Genomic DNA, 17,838 nt, shown 5'->3' on the forward strand with positions numbered 1-17,838 from the left:
AGCTCCCAGCTTCTGCCTGGGTTCCCCGTACTGACAGGCAGTGCCCCTTCTCTTGGGCCTGTCTGCTCATCTGCCTGTATGAGCCACTACGTATCTGTCTCTCCCTTGGGTGCCTATGTCTGTCTCTCCAGGTCTCCATTTCTGGGCCTGAGTCTCCCTCTCTGGACTTCTGTCTGGCTTTCCCTGAGTCTGGCTCTCTCTATGGCTTTCCTGGTTTGTACCTCCTTAGATGTCAGTCCTTGTGGAAGCTTTCATTCCACCCTTTTTTTTTGCCCCCTCCACCCCCACCCCTGGATCGTGGGATTCTGTCTCTGGTCCAGCCTTGGCCTACCCTGTGGTCCTCCTCCTCCCATTCTTTAGACAGACCTGCTTCCCTTATCCTAGCCCCCACTCCCACTCTGCACATCAGGAACTCTGTTCCTCTAAGTCAGTGGAGAGTTGCTAAGCACCAGGTCTCTTGCTCCCTCTTTGGGGAGTGTTGGGGCAATGTCTAGGCCTGAAGGCCCCTTCTTGGTCCTTGACAAATTAAATGTCGGCTACTGTCCTGAAAGCTGCTGAGAGTTGTCGGGAGCTATCCTACAGACCCATCAACACCCAAGCACCTGTTCCCAAGACAGGCAGGAAGGCGGGGGCTTTGGGGGCCAAGCTAGGAGATCCGGCTGTGGAGGAGCAGCAGGAAAGCAGTTCCTCTGCCCACCCACCTGCTCGAGGGCATGACCCGGATCACCCCTACCACCCCCACCCCCATCACCTTTCAGAAGACACTTTGGTGCCAGCTCCATTTAACTGAGTCCCACGAGTAGTCCATCCCAACAGGCAGGATCTCAGAAACCAAGCAGTATCCACCCACTGTGCTTGGGTGCTTTGGGAAAATGAGGCCCCAAGAGGAGCCAGGGGGATGGTGGGGGTGGGGGTGGGGATCCTCCTGACTCCACAGATCCAGACTCTGCCCAACCAGAATTTCTGTTTTGTCTCAAACAATAACCCCCCTCTCTCCCACCAGAAGTCCCTCCTCACCCCTCTCCCTGGCCCAGGCTGAGCAGCCCTGGGGTAAAGTGGGTGGGAAAGGTATATGTGGATGCAGGCACAGGCAAGGATGAGCAGCGGGAGGCCCAGAGCCAGGGGAGGGCAGAGGAGAGAGGCAACTGGCTTAATGAATGAAGTGATGAGGGAGGTCCAGGTAGGCTTCTCACTGGAGGTGACATCGGAGCTGAAGCAGGAAGAATGAGTGGATTTCAGGGTAGTAGAATAGAAGGGCCATCCAGGCATAGGCAGCCACAGAAGCAAAGGCCAGGAGGGGTGAGAGTGCATGGCCTTGGAGTGGCCAGTTGAGGCTGGAGCTGACACGGGGCCTAGACTTGGCAGAAAGGTGCCTACGAAGTCAGGTTACAGCTGGGCCATGCTTGAGTGTCAGCCCTGTGAAGAGTCTAGAAATGGTTCAGAGCAGAGGGAGAGGGTTGGATCAGGCTGTCAAAGACCCCTGGATAGGAAGGAGACAGCCTGGGAAGAAGAGGGTGAATTACAGGAGAGAGGAGAGTAGAGGCTCTTTGGAGGTAGCAGGAGTGAGTCTTGGAGATTTCTTGGAAGAGCCCCCAGCGCCAGGCACTGCAAGGGGTCAGGCTGCCTCCTGGTGGCGGCGGGTGGCTGGGGTTTCTGGCCTGCGCATGCGCAACGCCGCGGTGGTGTGTGTGGCCCGCAGCCCCCGGCGCCCGGGCATTAATGGCTCCATTAGTGGCAGGGAGGGAGGCGCATTAGCGGCGACGACGGCGTCTGGCTCCCATTACCACCGGCGGCAGCGGCTGCACCGCAGGCGGCTGGACCCTAGCCTGCCGCGCCGCCGCCTCCGCCCGCACCCGGTTCCCTGTTCCCGCTCCGCTTGGGGGCCTGGGCCAGGGAACCCCCGTCTCCCCATTTCGGTGGAAAAGCTAATCGTGAAGCCAGGCAGACCGGGGCTCAAATCTTGATCGTGCCACCTCCTGACTGCAAGATCCTACCCCCTTCTGAGCCTGTTCATGCGAAGCAGCGAGGGAAAGAGGGTGCATCGGGGGCTTTGTGGATCCAGACCCGCAGGCAGTGAGGGCCGCGCCCATTCCCGCGCCCTAGGGGGTAGGCCCGGGGCGTCTGGCCTCGGGTCTTCCCATTGGCCGCTGTCGCTCCCGCCGACGCCGATTGGTCGAGACCTGCTCCCCCCCGCCCCTGCGCCGTTAACCCTTGCGCGGCCGCGTTCCCGGGCTGGGTGGGGGACCTTCCCCCCAGCAGACAGTTCGGGTGCCAGCTGGCCCGCGCCCCGCCGCGGCCCGCGTGGGTGTCAGGCCGGCCGGGCGCCCGCCCGCCCTCCCAGCACAAAGCGGCTTTGTGGGGCCCGCCAAGGGCTGGCTGGGGGCCAGGCGGCGAGTGGAAAATCTCGTGAGCGCGGGGTTGGGGAGGAGAACGCAGGGCGGCGCCCCCTCCTCCGCCCAGGCAGTGGCGCCTCCCTCAGCCCGCGCGGACCAGCCCTTTCAGCCCCGGCGCTTGTACACTCCCCCTCGACTCCCTTTTCTACCCCCAAATCCACATCCCTCCCTCCATCCTATCCCGCCCATCTCCCAATCCCTGGGGAGCCTCCCCCACACCTCTCGCTTGCCTCTCTTTCCCTTCTGGTCCCCCTGCCTACCCCAGCCCCACTCACACTGACTCACCCCGGCGCTATTTTTAGGCCCCCATCCCTCCCAAGCAGCACCAGCCCAATCCTGGGCTCGTTCCCCAGGCAACCCTGGCCGTCGCCGACTCCGCCCGGGGTGGGTGTGTGTGTGTGTGTGTGTATGTGTGTGTGTGTGTGTGTGTGTGTGTGTGTGTGTGTGTGTGTGTGTGTAGAGCGGGTGAGGGGAGCTGGGGACACCGGGGTGGTGAGCCGAGGCGGGGACCGGGGCCTGGAGAGCAGGGTGGGGAGCCGCAGGCGGCAGGGCGCGGTGCCTCTCGGACTCAATAAACGGGGGCCCGCGAGTTCAGGGCATGTCTGCCCGTCCCTCAGTCTGTCAGCATCCCTGGCTGTGCGCCCCAGGGCTCTGGGCAGGCCTCAGCCTGTGCCACCCTGGGTGGCAGTTGCTGTCTCTGTCTGGGCTCCCTGTCCCCAGGCTGGGGTGGGAAGGTGCCCTGGGGATTGTTTGGGGCCAAACCTTTTGTGGAGTTGGTTATGTTGTAGTGCAGGGGTGAGCTGCACTGTATTCTGCCTAGTACCTGCTCTGAGTGAAGAGTGGTGAAGCACTCCTTCTCAGATGGGGCTGAGGCCCTGGTTTGGGGAACCTCCTTAGCAGTTTCCAACCAGGGAGGCCCCAATTAGAGTTGGGGATGGCTGAAGACACAGAACTGCTCCCTCTTCTCTACTCCTAATCACCCCCACCCAGGGTTCCTCCATTCCAAACAATGGAAACTAAGTATAGGGCTGGCCCAGTGCCCAGGGCAGGGGGGCCCTTCCCGCCCGGATTCTGGCCCCTCCCTGCTAGGCTGGGCCCCCACTTGGCTGTCCCCTACCCTGTTAGGGGCCTCTTCCCATCCCTCCTCTGTGGGCACTGCCTTCTACCAGATGTGCAACCCTCCCAGATGTCTGGGGCCCTCTTTCCCTCCTGTGCCAGGCTTGCTCCTTTTCTCACACAGCAGAAGTGGGGGTACTGAGGGCAGGGTTCCTCTGAGCTCAGTCCCTGAGCTGCATTGCAGTGGGGAAGGGGTTAACTTGCCAGGAGGTGACTCACCGGTGGGGAGAGGAGGGGGCAGCCACGGGGAGATAGAGCAGGCCACATTGATTTCAGCCTTGATTTCTGCTTCACATTGCAGTCCCTGGGGCAGTGAGGTAATGGAGGGTCTGAGTCTGGGGCTGCATAGGGAGGAGGGGGTGGTCACCTAATAGTCCCTCTGTTGGTCTCTCCAGGCTCACAGCCAAGAGTCTGGCCCTGCAGTTGATGGAGGTCAAAGGGCTACAGACCTCCCCTTTCCCTCTGGGCTCAGGTTACCTGGTTTTTGCCCCCTCTCCATGCCTTCATCTCTGTAGGTGCAGAAAGCTGGGAAAAGGGTTTGTGCCTGTCACTGACCCCACCTTTGTAGGAGCTCAGTCTTAGTCCAGTTGAGCCTGTGCAGTCTTGACCTGCCCAGCTGTGACCCCAGGCCTCTGCCTTCACAGGATGTAACCTCAGGGCCCCTCTTGGGTGATCCAAGGCCACTGTCTCTGCCTGGTGGGCCCCAGACCTTGTCTGTGACTCTTTGTGTACCCTTTGACTTTTCTATACTTCATCAGTCTCTCCGAATCTTTGAACATATTCCCAGACCTCTGGGTTGGGAGTCTCTGCCTGTGTCCACCCTGAGGTTGAATTTTCAGTAGCGGAAAGAGCACTTGAGTTGGAGTGCTGGGCTGTTATGTCCCAGCTGCATGATCTTGCACCGTTTATTCAGTTTCTCTGAGCCTCACTTTCTCATCTGAACAATGGGCATAATAAAGTGTACTTTCCTAGTGGTTGTGAGGATTCAACGCACAGGGTCATACATAAAAGCTCCCAAAACAGAGCAGCCCCAGTGTTAGTTTCCCTTCTTCCTTCTGAAAAGAGTGACTCCCAACCTAGAGTGGTGGCCTCCTGCCTTACACTGTGAGGTGGAGGGTCCCAGGTGGCCACTAAGTGTCAGGTAGGGTCGCTCAATGATGGTAAACAGCCATGGCACTTTGTATACCTGATGAGCCAGGGTACTGAAGTAGTGCTCACCCGGGTAAGTTTATATAGTGTGTGCGGTCAGTATGATGGCACTTGTTAGTTACCTGTGTTGGGGTTGGGAGTGCCAGGAAGGCCACGAGTGTTGGTTGTGCTAGAGGGACATAGTGTGTGTGCAGTGGACAAACAGTGGCTGTGACGAGGTGTAGGGGATAATTCTGCCTGTTTAATATGTCCTGTGTTTGTATGAGGATTCACAGGGATGTGTGAGGAGAATATGCTTTAATGAAGCATGTATGATAGGGCATGTATGAAATGGGTGATGTGAAGAGGATGGGTGAGAACGAGTGTGTGTGACTGTGGGTGGGGCGTGATGGACGGTAGTGTGGGAGGTAGTACATTTATGTGAGGAAGTGTTCTAGGTGTGTGACTTCGTGTGAGAGTGTAAGAGGGAGGGTACATGTGACCCTGGGGTGTGTATAAGGTAATGGGTGTGGTAGGAAAGTCTGTCTAGGAGTGTGTGTCTGGGTGTGAGTTGTGACTGCTGTTGAGAGTTGGTGAGGGCTCAGGGGTAGCTGGCCCAACCCTACACGCAGTTCATCTGCCCTGCGGGGACGTGCGCGCCCCAGGTGGGCGTGAGGGAGGTGGGCCGAGCCGCGCGTGAGCATGTTCCTCGCGCGGACTGGACACACACAAGTACCACCCACAGCCCCGGGCCTCTGCAGCACGGCGCCCCGAACCGCCCCCCTGGCTCGGTGCCTTTACTGCAGTGCGCCCTCCCTGCTGCCCTCCTCCCGCGGTCCCGCCCCGGGCCGGCTTGGGTCCAACCGGAGCCCGCCCCGCCCTGCCCTTATTTGCATATGACTGACGTTCCCCCGGGGCGGCCAATGGGGGCGGGCGCGGCGGGGCCTGACCCGCGCGCGGCGGCGGCAGCCAATGGATTCGCGCGCGGTGGGCCGGGCTTGCGCGGAAGGCCGCGGGGGAAGCGGGGAAGGGGCGGGGGGAGGTGCGGCGGGGGGAGGGGAGCGCGTAGTAGTGGCGGGGCGGGGAGGCGGCGGTGGTTCGGCGCGGGGCTCGCTCGGAGCGCACGGACGCACGCACGCTCGTCCGTCTGCCCGCCCGGGGCCGGAGGCCGACCCCGCGCTGAGCCGCGGGCCCCAGGCCCGGAAAGGCGGGGCGCGGTGCCGGCAGCCGGGGCGCGCGGGGCCAGAGCCGTTACCCGCCGGAGCTGCGAGGGAGGGAGGGAGCGAGCCAGCGAACGGGGAAGGGAGGGGGCCGCCCCCGCGCACGCGCGCCGCGCCCCGCCCCACCTGCCCCGCCCGCCCGGCTCCGCGCGGGAGGAGGGAGAAGGAGGGGGCGGCGCCGATGGCCCCCGTGCCGCGCGCCCCGTGACGGCCCCCGCGCGCGCCGGGGGGCGGGGCGGGGCCGGCGCGCTCTGACCTCCCCCCGCCCCCCGGGCGGCGGGAGGCAGGCGGCGTTGTGCGCAGGCGCGCCCGGCAGAGACCCCCGCGTGGGGCGGCCGGAGGGGGGCGGCGTGGGGGGGGGCATGTGGCAACGGCCTCCAGCTCCCCCCGGGCCCGAGCGGCGGCGGCCGAGGAGCCGGCGGCGGGCGGAACGGCGGCGGGCGCTGAGGAGGCGCGAGCCCCGGCCGGGCCCCCCCGCGCCGGACCATGTACTCAGCCCACAGGCCCCTGGTGCCCGCGTCCGGCGCGGCCTCCCGTGGCCTCGGCATGTTCGGTCAGTAGCGCCTGGGCCCTGGGACTGCAGGGGTCAAGATGTCGGGGTGCTGAGTGCAGAGTAATGGTGATGGGGTTACAGTAAGAACGGTGGCAGCAGAGTAGAGGGGAAAGTTACAGAGCTCGGCTGGGCCAAGTGGTTAGTGACGGCAGGTGGGAGTGTAGCAGAGTGATAAAGAGTGCAGAGTGGGGCGTAGCTGGGGACAGCTGTGGGGTTTAGGTGCAGGGTGGGACAGGTATGTTGTCATAGGAGGTGAAGGGTGCAGAGTACCTGGTTCCGGAGCACGGGTTAGAATCATAGCAGCGTGAGACCTGGTCCCAGGTGTGAAACAGAGTGAGGAGGCGCTGGGGGCTGTGATTGAGACGTGGGCTAAGGACAGGTCTTGGGACTGAGAGGCACTGTCTGCTCCAAAGTGATGTGTTTGTGGTGTGCTCTTCAGAGAGAGAGGGCGAGACCCAGAAACCTGGAGGGTAGTGCGCTGGGGAGGAGTTCAGGAGGGACAGGACCCATTGTCTGCTGGGCCCCTTCTTTCTCACCCAGCAGAAGATCAGGAGGCAAAATCATTGTGAAGAGAGGGACCTGTCCAGGTCTCTAAAGGCTCTTGTGGGTTTGAAGGCCCAGCAGGCTTGTGGGGTTCCAGTGCCCCAGTGGTAGGGATGGGATTTTCATAGTATCTAGAGTCCTCTCCAGTGTTGGCTTCTTTGTCCCTCTCCTGTTGCCTTGATGTCTACTTCTTGTTTTGGCAGTATCTCACAGAAGCAGGTCTTGAGGCCAGTGCCTCCCATAGGGGCTCCACGAGGCCAGCCTTCCAAAGGCATTACTGGGGGGTCAGCTGAGGTCAGATTGATCTAGATCAGGGGGAGCCTCGTGTGATGGGGACCAGGGCTAGGGTGTTTTCCTCCTGTCTTCTTGGTCTTCCCCTAGCAGGGGCCTTTTCTGTGGATTCCACTTCCCCCAGGGAGCTGGCGATGAGAAGGAGACCCACTCCCAGCCTGGGCCAGGCCCAGGAGTCCAGCCCGGGGTGGGCCGCAGCCTCAGGCTGGCTGTCTTACCACCCGGCTCCTGGAACAGAAGGTTGGCCCCTGGTGCGGGAGGTACCTTCCTGTGCAAATTCTCAAGGAAACACCTGGCGCTGTTGCCTTGCCTGGGCAGGGTCTCGTAACAATTCTCTTGTCTGCTCTATTGTCCCTGCCTTTTCTTCTGAGGAGCTTACCACACCCTCCCATCTTTCTGGGCAAGAGGGCTGCCCACTATACTGGAGGGAGCGCAGGAGTTTCAAGTGAGGGAGGCTGGGAGGCCTCTTCACAATCAGTAGACTTTTTTCTGAGGAGGAAGGAGAAGATGCTGGAGCCACCAGTGCCCAGCCTGGGAAGGGCAGGTCTGGCTCCCTGGGGTCTGTGGTAGGGGGAGGGAGGCAAGGAGAAAGGCCTGAGATCCCATGCCCTGTGGGTAGTGGGGAGAGGAGGTTGGGCCATCTGCCTCAAGAAAAAAGAAAGGGAATGTGAGGCCAAAGTGAGGGGCTCTGTCGGATGAGGCGTGGTGACGGGAATAGAGCACGACTGGGGGAGGGTCTCCATCCTCGCCAAGGTCTTCAGAGAGTGAGATGGCAAGCAAACATGGCCTGGTTTGCGACAGGAGCTAGTCATTCCTCTGGCCTGGTCCCTGGTGGCAAGGCTGGTGGAGGTGGAGGTGGGGGAGGGCGTGGGGTGTGAGGACTGTTTCCCTGCTTCTGTTTTCGTTCTTATAAATCTAGAAATCTGTCAGCGAGGAGCTCTTCCTGAGTGATGTTGCACGCCTGAGCCCGGGGCGCTCTGGGATGGGGGAAGAGGGTGTAAAGAAGAGGGGGCGGCACCTTGTCCAGGGTGGAAAAGAGCCGGTGTTGGGTGTGGGGGGGGTCAAGGCCCGGCTCCCCTGCCACACCGCTCAGCTGCCTCCTTCCCACAGTGTGGACAAACGTGGAACCTCGCTCTGTGGCCGTGTTCCCCTGGCACTCCTTAGTCCCCTTCCTGGCCCCCAGCCAGCCTGACCCCTCTGTACAGCCAAGTGAGGCCCAGCAACCTGCCAGCCACCCCGTGGCATCCAACCAGAGCAAAGGTGAGGGTCAGGGGGCCGTGGAGAGGCCTGGGGATGGGGTTGGGATGGCCCCGGAGCCCTCTGACCCACCCGCTGCTCTGCCCCCAGAACCTGCTGAGTCGGCAGCCGTTGCTCACGAGCAGCCACCGGGCGGGACAGGGAATGCTGACCCGGGGCGGCCCCCTGGAGCCACATGCCCTGAGAGCCCAGGGCCCGGACCCCCCCACACTTTGGGGGTGGTGGAACCTGGGAAGGGCCCCCCTCCCACCACGGAGGATGAGGCCCCTGGACCGCCAGGAGAGCCGCGGCTGGACAGCGAGACAGAGAGTGACCATGACGATGCGTGAGTACCCTGAGGCCTGGGACCAGGGAGGAGGGGGTGTGGCTGGAGACTCAGCTTTCATTGTCCCTGCTGCTCTGTCTCCATCACATCTCATTCCCCACAGCTTCCTCTCCATCATGTCTCCTGAGATCCAGTTGCCCCTGCCGCCCGGGAAACGCCGGACCCAGTCCCTCAGTGCCCTGCCCAAGGAACGAGACTCATCTTCAGAGAAGGACGGACGCAGCCCCAACAAGGTGCCTCATTTTCCACCTGTCCCCAGCCCACCCCGTGGCCGCCCAGCCCACCCCGTGGCCGCCCAGCCCATCCCCTGGGTTCTAACAATCCCACGTGGGCCGGTGTCTTCTGCAGCGGGAGAAGGACCATATCCGGCGGCCCATGAATGCCTTCATGATCTTCAGCAAGCGGCACCGGGCCCTGGTCCACCAGCGCCACCCCAACCAGGACAACCGGACTGTCAGTAAGATCCTGGGCGAGTGGTGGTACGCCCTGGGGCCCAAGGAGAAGCAGAAGTACCACGACCTGGCTTTCCAGGTAACGCCGCCACCTCTTGGCTCCTCAGCTTTTTCCAGTCGGGCGGATGAGTGAAGGGTCTCCCTGCCCTTTCCTGCTAGGTGAAAGAGGCCCACTTTAAGGCCCACCCAGATTGGAAGTGGTGCAACAAGGACCGGAAGAAGTCCAGCTCAGAGGCCAAGCCCACGAGCCTGGGGCTGGCAGGAGGGCACAAGGAGCCGAGGGAGCGGAGCATGTCAGAGACAGGCACTGCTGCTGCCCCTGGAGGTCAGTGAGCCCCTGTGCCCTCTTTTCTCCTGTGGGCCACCCGTCTCCCCTTCACTTGCTCAGCCTGCTTCCCCAGAAGCTCCTCTTGGCTTCATTCCTTTTGAGCCCCTCACTACAAAGGCCCTGACACTGAGCTGTGGTGAAGGAGTCAGGGAGGTCACATAATCCGAACAGAAATCTCATCATCAAGTGCTAGTTATTGAGCGTTTACTACGTGACAAGCACGTATTAGAGCATAATGTCTAGCATTCAAAACCAAAGCCCGTTTTCCAGATGAGGAAACTGAGGCTCCGAGAAGCAGAATCACTTACTTGAAGTCACAAAAAGCTAGGAAGTGGCAGAGCCTGAATTTAAACCCCAGCTTGTTGGGTCTCAAGGCCGCAGTCGGAAGACCCTCATCGGTGACTGCTACTGAGTGAGGGTTTCTATAGAATGCACCGTCCTGAGGTGCTTTGCTGGAGATCCTGTGGGTTCCAGCCCACATCCCTGTGACGGATGTTCCTTTCGTTTTGAGACGAGGGAGTGGAGGCTCAAGACACTCCAGTGGCTGGCTGTCGGTTAAGCAATGCTGCACATACCTGTCTACAGGTTTTTCTTTTCTCAGAAGGGTTGCCTCCCAGGGAGCAGTGGGCTCACTCCTTGAAACCCCAGAGGATAGGAAGTAGTGGGAAATGCTGGGCTGGTGGGTGGTGTCTCTTTTCTGCCTGGTGGCCCAGGAAGTTCAACCTGCTTGCACCTAGTATCTAGAAGTGTCTGTGGACGTTTTGGCCAGCCTAGGTGCTGGTAGCAGGCTTCCTGACTGTAACCCTGTCTCTTTCCCTCCCTGCAGTGTCTTCGGAGCTCCTGTCTGTCACAGCCCAGACACTCTTGAGCTCGGACACCAAGGCTCCGGGGAGCGGCTCCTGTGGGGCAGAGCGTCTGCACGCCGTCGGGGGACCTGGCTCGGCTCGGCCCCGAGCCTTCTCCCACAGTGGGGTCCACAGCCTGGACGGCGGGGAGGTGGACAGCCAGGCGTTGCAGGAACTGACTCAGGTCTGGAGGGCAGGTAGCAGGGGTAGGGGCGATGGGCAGGGAGGGAGGTGACTGCGCTGGCTGAATTCTCCCTGCACTTGCTCTGCAGATGGTGTCTGGCCCTGCGTCCTACACTGGCCCAAAGCCCTCTACCCAGTATGGGGCTCCAGGCCCCTTTGCGGCGCCCGGGGAGGGAGGCACCCTGGCAGCCAGTGGGCGGCCCCCACTGCTCCCCACCCGGGCCTCCCGCTCCCAACGTGCAGCCAGCGAGGACATGACCAGTGATGAGGAACGCATGGTCATCTGTGAGGAGGAAGGGGACGACGATGTCATTGGTAAGCTGTCTCAGGACCCAGAGTCCTAGCCAGGGAGTAGCAGGCTCAGGTTTGGAGAGTAGATGGAGGTTTGGCCCAGGTCCTTAGGCCCCTTTTTCTTCCCTTCCCTGTTTTTTGTGATCCTGGGCCTGTTCAGTTCAGGCCCTACCAAGGTAGTTCAGCCCTGCCCTTGAGAAGCCCCAGGTCAGGGACTTCCCTGGCGGTCCAGTGGCTAAGACTCCGCGCTCCCAATGCAGGGGGTCCAGGTTTGATCCCTGGTCAGGGAACTAGATCCCAGGTGTCATGACTAAGACCCAGTGTAGCCGAATAAATAAATACTAAAAAAAGCTGCTGCAGGCCAGACAGGAAGCCAGAGGACACCAGCATGGCTGGGCCATTGGGGCACAGCGTCAGGTGCCGTTCCCCATCGCTCTCAGGGTCTGGCGGCAGGCAGGTGGGCACACCTGGGCTGAGGAACAGCATTCCTGGACGCTTAGCCAACACGGGGCAGACCTGAGGCCAGAGCCAGGCTCCAGACCCTCCATTCTGGGCAGCCCTGCGCCCAGCCCTTTGCCAACAGTGTTGCATCTGCTCTCTCAGCTGATGACGGCTTCGGCACCACTGACATCGACCTCAAGTGCAAGGAGCGGGTGACTGACAGCGAGAGTGGAGACAGCTCTGGGGAGGACCCGGAGGGCAGCAAGGTGAGGGCTTGGGGCTTGCTGCTGTCTGGTACACGTGTCCTGGGAGGGAGAATGTTCCTTTTCTGTGTGTCAAGAGAGGGAGAGATTAAGGCCCAGAGAGGGTGCGCTATTTGCCCCATGGGTGTCTCAGCCCGGATGAGTGGAGGCCTTCGACTGGTCTGGCTGCCAGGCAGCACATGGAAACGGGGATGGGCAGGGTGTGGGTATCCAGGCTCCCCTGACATGCTTGTGTCTCCCTTTTCCTTCCACTCAGGGCTTCGGCCGGAAGGTGTTCTCGCCTGTGATCCGTTCTTCCTTTACTCACTGCCGTCCGTCCCTGGACCCTGAGCCTCCAGGGCCCCCAGATCCACCTGCAGGCTTCGGCAAAGGCTATGGGCCCACCTCCTCCGCGTCCTCGCCTGCTGCCTCCTCCTCCTCAGCCGCCACGTCCTTCCCATTGGGCTCAGGGACCTTCAAGGCCCAGGAGTCAAGTCAGGGCAGCACCACAGGCCCCCTCCGTCCCCCACCCCCTGGAACTGGGGGCCCAGCAACACCTTCTAAGGCTACCCGGTTTCTCTCCACGGATCCTGCCACCTTCCGTCGCAAGAGACCTGAAAGCGTGGGTGGCCTGGAGCCACCAGGCCCCTCAGTCATCGCGGCGCCTCCCAGTGGGGGAGGAGGCGTCCTGCAGACACTGGTCCTGCCCTCAAATAAGGAGGAACGGGAGGGCAGCGGAGCTCGCGTGCCCTCGGCCCCGGCGCCCTCGCTGGCCTATGGGGCCCCAGCAACCCCCATGTCCCGCCCGGCCGCAACCATGGTCACCAACGTGGTGCGGCCCGTCAGCAGCACTCCTGTGCCCATCGCCTCCAAGCCTTTCCCCGCTCCCGGCCGGGCCGAAGCGTCTCCTGGTGACACAGCTGGCACCAGGACTGAGGCGGTCACTGGGTCCCGGGCACCGGGGGGCTCCCCGCTGGGCGTCAGCTTAGTGTATTCGGACAAGAAGTCAGGAGCTGCCACCTCCACGGCCCCACACCTGGTGGCTGGGCCCCTCCTGGGCACTGTGGGGAAGGCGCCGGCCACCGTCACCAACTTGCTGGTGGGCACCTCGGGCTATGGGGCCCCAGCACCGCCCGCTGTCCAGTTCATTGCCCAGGGGGGCCCTGGCAGTGGGGCAGCTTCAGGCTCGGGGGCCAGTGCTGGGAGTGGCCCCAATGGGCCAATGCCCTTAGGCATCCTGCAGCCAGGTCCCCTGGGCAAGGCTGGGGGCATCACCCAGGTGCAGTACATTCTGCCCACGCTGCCCCAACAACTGCAAGTGGCACCGGCCCCTGGGACCAAGGCAGCGGCGCCTGGCGGCCCTGCCCCCACCACCAGCATCCGTTTCACCCTCCCACCGGGCACCTCCACCAACGGCAAAGTCCTGGCTGCCACCGCACCCACTCCTGGCATCCCCATCCTGCAGTCCGTACCCTCCGCCCCGCCCCCCAAAGGTGAGGCCCGGGCCGGGCAGCACGAGGAGTGGGCCCCAGGCTGCCTCCGCTCCTGTGTGACCACCTGCTCTTCTGTCTCTTAACTTGCAGCCCAGTCAGTGTCTCCTGTGCAGGCCCCACCCCCTGGTGGCTCAGCCCAGCTGCTGCCTGGGAAAGTACTTGTGCCCTTGGCCACCCCCAGCATGTCAGTGCGGGGAGGAGGGCCTGGCCAGCCACTGCCCCTGGTGAGCCCGCCCTTCTCAGTACCTGTGCAGAACGGTGCTCAGCCACCCAGCAAGGTAAGGGCATCTCGGTGGCGGCCCCACTTGCCCCTTGCTCCTCCCTTCTGGGTGTCGGTCTCTGCGTCCCATGGTTTCTGAGTCTGCCTGTTGTTCAGTCTCTTCCTTTTCTCCCCTTTGGTGACTGGGCCTCTGTTTTACTGTCTGGCTTGATGTCTCTGAGCGTCTTGATTCTGCTCTCATCGTTCGTCCCTTGTCCATTCTCTGTGTCTTCAGCCTCTCGCTCTCTTCTTTCCGTTGGTTTCACCCTCCCTAGTCCCAGCCCGATGTCTCCTTTCCGTGTCTTTGCTGAGATCCAGCCTCCAAGGTCTCAGGCCTCCCCTGCCCCACTCTGGGGCCCCAGCTCAGCCCTGCCCGTGGTTGCCTTGCCCGCAGATCATCCAGCTGACTCCGGTGCCTGTGAGCACACCCAGCGGCCTGGTGCCGCCCCTCAGCCCGGCCCCACTCCCCGGCCCCGCCTCGCAGCCTCAGAAGGTTCTGCTGCCCTCCTCCACCAGGTATGGCTGTTGAGCCCTTACCTGGGAGTTAGTGCAGGGGAGGGTTTTAGGGGGGCAGCTTTCCTCATACCTTCCCCTTTCCCTATGGCAGAATCACCTACGTGCAGTCAGCAGGTGGGCACGCACTGCCCCTGGGCACCAGTCCTGCATCTAGTCAGCCTGGAACAGTCACCTCATACGGACCCACAAGCTCCGTCGCCCTCGGCTTCACCTCGCTGGGGCCCAGTGGCCCTGCCTTCGTGCAGCCCCTGCTTTCAGGTGAGGGGTGGGCCTGGCTGGCAGCTGGCGACCATGGGTGGGGCTGAGGCAGCCCAGGCTGTAACTTGGTCCCCTGCCTCTGCCATCTCTCTCCACAGGCCAAGCCCCACTGCTGGCTCCTGGCCAGGTGGGCGTGTCGCCCGTGCCCAGCCCCCAGCTGCCTCCCACCTGCGCAGCCGCCAGTGGTCCCGTCATCACAGCGTTTTACCCTGGCAGCCCCGTACCCACCTCCTCAGCACCCCTGGCCCAGCCATCCCAGGCTCCCCCAGGCCTGGTCTACACTGTGGCCACCAGCACCACCCCACCTGCTGCCCCCATCCTGCCCAAGGGTCCACCAGCGCCCACTGCTGCCACCCCGGCCCCCGCCAGCCCGTTCCCTAGTGCCACAGGTGGGTGTCAGGCCAGGTGAGGGCAGGCTGAGTGGGTAGACCCAGGGGATGGGTTCCTGTCAAGCCTGGCTCAGCAAATATTCTCTCCACCCACAGGCTCTATGACCTACAGTTTAGTGGCCCCCAAGGCCCAGCGGCCTACCCCTAAGGCCCCCCAGAAAGTGAAGGCGGCCATCGCCAGCATTCCCGTGGGCTCCTTCGAGGCTGGTGCCCCTGGGAGGCCAGGCCCTGCGCCCCGGCAGCCCTTGGAGCCTGGCCCAGCCCGTGAGCCCCCAGCATCCGAGTCAGAGCTTGAGGGGCGGCCAGCAACACCAGCCCCTCCACTACCCCCCGAGACCTGGACTCCCACAGCCCGGAGCAGTCCCCCATTGCCCCCACCTGCCGAGGAGCAGACCAGCACCAAGGGCCCTGAGACCATGGTGAGTGCCCAGCAGGCCTGGGGGTGGCCACCACTGCTTGGCTCTGCTCCTCTGTCCCCTGTCTGGCCTTCTGTCCCACCCCTCTTCCCTCTACCCGTCTGAACCGTGCCCTTGTGGGTTCTCCTCTGGCCTTGGGCTTGTCTGTCTGCATGACTGGGTCTTGACTGGGTCTTGCCCACAGTTGTGTATCTTAGCAGTCAGTAGACATCTCTGTGATCCCTCTCTGTTTCTGGATCTTGCCCTGGTGAGTCTGACCGCAGTGTTCATCTCCTTCCCCACCCCACCCCCCAGGTGAGCAAATTCCCCAGCTCGTCTTCAGACTGGCGTGTCCCCGGGCTAGGCCTGGAGAGCCGAGGGGAGCCTCCCACCCCTCCCAGCCCGGCCCTGGCTCCAGCCCCAGCTCCTGGTAGCAGCAGCGGCAGCAGTGAGGGCGGCAGTGGGAGGGCGGCCGGGGACACCCCCGAGCGCAAGGAGGTGGCTAGTGCCGGCAAGAAGGTGAAGGTGCGGCCCCCGCCCCTGAAGAAGACCTTTGACTCTGTGGACAAGTGAGCATGGGCTGGGGGACTGGGTGGAGTGTGCGGGTTGCTGGGAGAGGGGGCAGCTGCAGGCGGGGACAGAGAAGGTGACCCTGCCTGCTCTCCAGCAGGGTCTTGTCAGAGGTGGACTTCGAAGAGCGCTTTGCCGAGCTGCCTGAGTTCCGGCCTGAGGAGGTGCTGCCCTCGCCCACCTTGCAGTCTCTGGCCACCTCACCCCGGGCCATCCTGGGCTCCTACCGCAAGAAGAGGAAGAATTCCACTGGTAGGCAAGCTCCAGGTGCCCGGGGGAGATGGGGGACAGACGGGGGCCACGGCCACTGAGCCTGCTTCCGTCTGAACAGACCTGGACTCGGCCCCTGAGGACCCCACCTCGCCTAAGCGCAAGATGAGGAGGCGCTCCAGCTGCAGCTCGGAGCCCAACACCCCCAAGAGTGCCAAGTGCGAGGGCGACATCTTCACCTTTGACCGCACAGGTGCCGGCGTGGTGGCAGGCAGAGCTGTGGGGAACCCAGGGCCTCCAAGAGGGGTGGGGTCTTAGAAACAGGGTTAAAGGTGGGAGAGTGGGCTGGGTGTCACTGAGAGGGACAGCAGGCCAATGGTGGGTTCTGGAGGTGTTCTGTTTTGTGTTGTTGGCTGTGCTGGGTCTCCATTGCTGCGCAGCCTTTGTCTAGTCGTGGCGGGCGGGGTCTGCTCTCTAGTTGAGGTGCTCGGGCTTCTCACAGCGGTGGCGGCTTCGCTTGCGGCAGAGGACAGACTCTAGGATGCAACAGCTTCGGTAGTTGTGGCTTGAGGGCTTAGTTGCTCCATGCAGGGCATGTGGGATCTTCCCAGATTAGGGTTTGAACCCACGTCCCCTGCGTTGGCAGGTGGATTCTTTATTGCTGAGCCACCAGAGAAGCCTGGTTCTGGAGTTTCGCAGGCCCTTAAGTTGCCACGTGACCTTGGGCAGGTTCCCTCTCTGAACCCGGTGTGAAACAGGGTTCAGTGAGGGCTGAGTGGACCCTTGCACGGTGGTAGGAGGTGTGACTGGGCTCCCTGTGCTGCTCACAGGCACAGAAGCTGAGGACGTGCTCGGGGAGCTGGAGTACGAGAAGGTGCCCTACTCGTCGCTGCGGCGCACCCTGGACCAGCGCCGGGCCTTGGTCATGCAGCTCTTCCAGGACCACGGCTTCTTCCCATCAGGTGCGCACAGCTGGGAGTCTCGGGCGGGGGACTTGGAGGGGGCCTACCTACTCATCTCACCTTGCCCTTCTCCCCCTCCCCGCCTGCCCCTTCTGCCTACAGCCCAGGCCACAGCAGCCTTCCAGGCCCGCTACGCAGACATCTTCCCTTCCAAGGTCTGTCTGCAGCTGAAGATCCGTGAGGTGCGCCAGAAGATTATGCAGGCGGCCACTCCCTCAGAACAGCCCCCGGGAGCTGAGGCCCCCCTCCCCGGACCGCCCCCCACTGGCACTGCTGCTGCCCCTGTCCCTACTCCCAGCCCCGCGGGGGGCCCTGACCCCACCTCACCTGGCTCGGACTCTGGCACAGCCCCGGCTGCCCCGCCACTGCCTCCACCCCCAGAGCCGGGGCCTGGACAGCCTGGCTGGGAGGGGGCCCCCCAACCCTCACCACCGCCCTCTGGTCCCTCCACAGCTGCCACAGGCAGGTGAGGGGCTCCTGAGAAGACCCCAGACCCACAGTACCCCCCTCAGGACATGGACAGTATGTTAGGTGGCAGGAATGGTGGGGCAGGATGGTTGCCTCCTCCCCAGTAAAGCCATTTCGTCCTTTCCAGCTGGGGGCGAAATGAGGCCTGCTCCCTTGTCTGCCCCCTCCCCCCACAGCTCCCTCCCTGTGACAGAGGGGGGGGCGACTGAGGGGAAGCGGGGCACAGTCTCTCTCCATCGAGCCCCTGTACATAACCTGGAGTGTGTTACCTTCAGACCTTTTCACTTGTACTTTATGCAAAATGGCTCGTGTGAGGGCTGCCAGCTGGAGGGTAGTGTGGGCCTCGGGCCACAGGGAGGTGCCTGTGGAGTGGGGGAGTTCATGTACCCCTTTTTTCCCCAGAGGGGCTGGACTCAGGTTAGCTTGGGGGTGGGGGCTCCTGCACTTTGCCACAGGCACGGGGAGGGTTCTCTCCCCACCCCCTCTGCCCTCCCAACTTGGGTTGTACTTTCTAAGAAGGTGATTCCCCCACCCTTGTCCCCATCCCCAGAACAAAACATGTTGATCATGTGCAATATTTCTTACTGTGCTGAGAAGCCACAATGACCGAGATTAAAGCTGTTTAACACACCTGTGTGGCTACCAGCTCTCAAGGGAGAAGGGATGTGGGTCATACCACTCTGGCCCCCAGATGGCCGTGGGGTTACAGG

General features: G+C 62.6%; 1 protein-coding gene across 10 annotated transcripts in view; it reads left to right on the forward strand.

Moving 5' to 3' along the window:
- The window catches only part of CIC (capicua transcriptional repressor), a 27,352-nt gene extending 9,594 nt beyond the window's left edge, over nt 1-17,758 (forward strand). For 3 of the 10 annotated variants that reach the window (XM_081516134.1, XM_081516136.1, XM_081516135.1), the window contains exons 3-21: nt 8,355-8,504; nt 8,592-8,826; nt 8,930-9,059; nt 9,175-9,357; nt 9,438-9,603; nt 10,433-10,635; nt 10,724-10,949; nt 11,529-11,632; nt 11,886-13,101; nt 13,192-13,379; nt 13,755-13,876; nt 13,968-14,134; nt 14,233-14,523; nt 14,620-14,942; nt 15,234-15,487; nt 15,586-15,740; nt 15,820-15,951; nt 16,529-16,660; nt 16,763-17,758. In XM_081516134.1, the coding sequence (XP_081372260.1) occupies nt 8,355-8,504; nt 8,592-8,826; nt 8,930-9,059; nt 9,175-9,357; nt 9,438-9,603; nt 10,433-10,635; nt 10,724-10,949; nt 11,529-11,632; nt 11,886-13,101; nt 13,192-13,379; nt 13,755-13,876; nt 13,968-14,134; nt 14,233-14,523; nt 14,620-14,942; nt 15,234-15,487; nt 15,586-15,740; nt 15,820-15,951; nt 16,529-16,660; nt 16,763-17,130 (4,745 nt within the window). In that variant the 3' untranslated portion in view covers nt 17,131-17,758. Of the gene's footprint in view, nt 1-6,257; nt 6,411-8,354; nt 8,505-8,591; nt 8,827-8,929; nt 9,060-9,174; nt 9,358-9,437; nt 9,604-10,432; nt 10,636-10,723; nt 10,950-11,528; nt 11,633-11,885; nt 13,102-13,191; nt 13,380-13,754; nt 13,877-13,967; nt 14,135-14,232; nt 14,530-14,619; nt 14,943-15,233; nt 15,488-15,585; nt 15,741-15,819; nt 15,952-16,528; nt 16,661-16,762 lie in introns of those variants that run through there. The other 7 variants (XM_081516137.1, XM_081516138.1, XM_081516140.1 and 4 more) reach the window with 6 other exon arrangements.
- Nucleotides 17,759-17,838: the final 80 nt, after the last annotated feature.

The sequence above is a fragment of the Giraffa tippelskirchi genome, chromosome 7 (genome assembly GCF_054371585.1).
Source record: "Giraffa tippelskirchi isolate mGirTip1 chromosome 7, T2T-mGirTip1v1.2.pri, whole genome shotgun sequence".
NCBI lineage: Eukaryota > Metazoa > Chordata > Mammalia > Artiodactyla > Giraffidae > Giraffa > Giraffa tippelskirchi.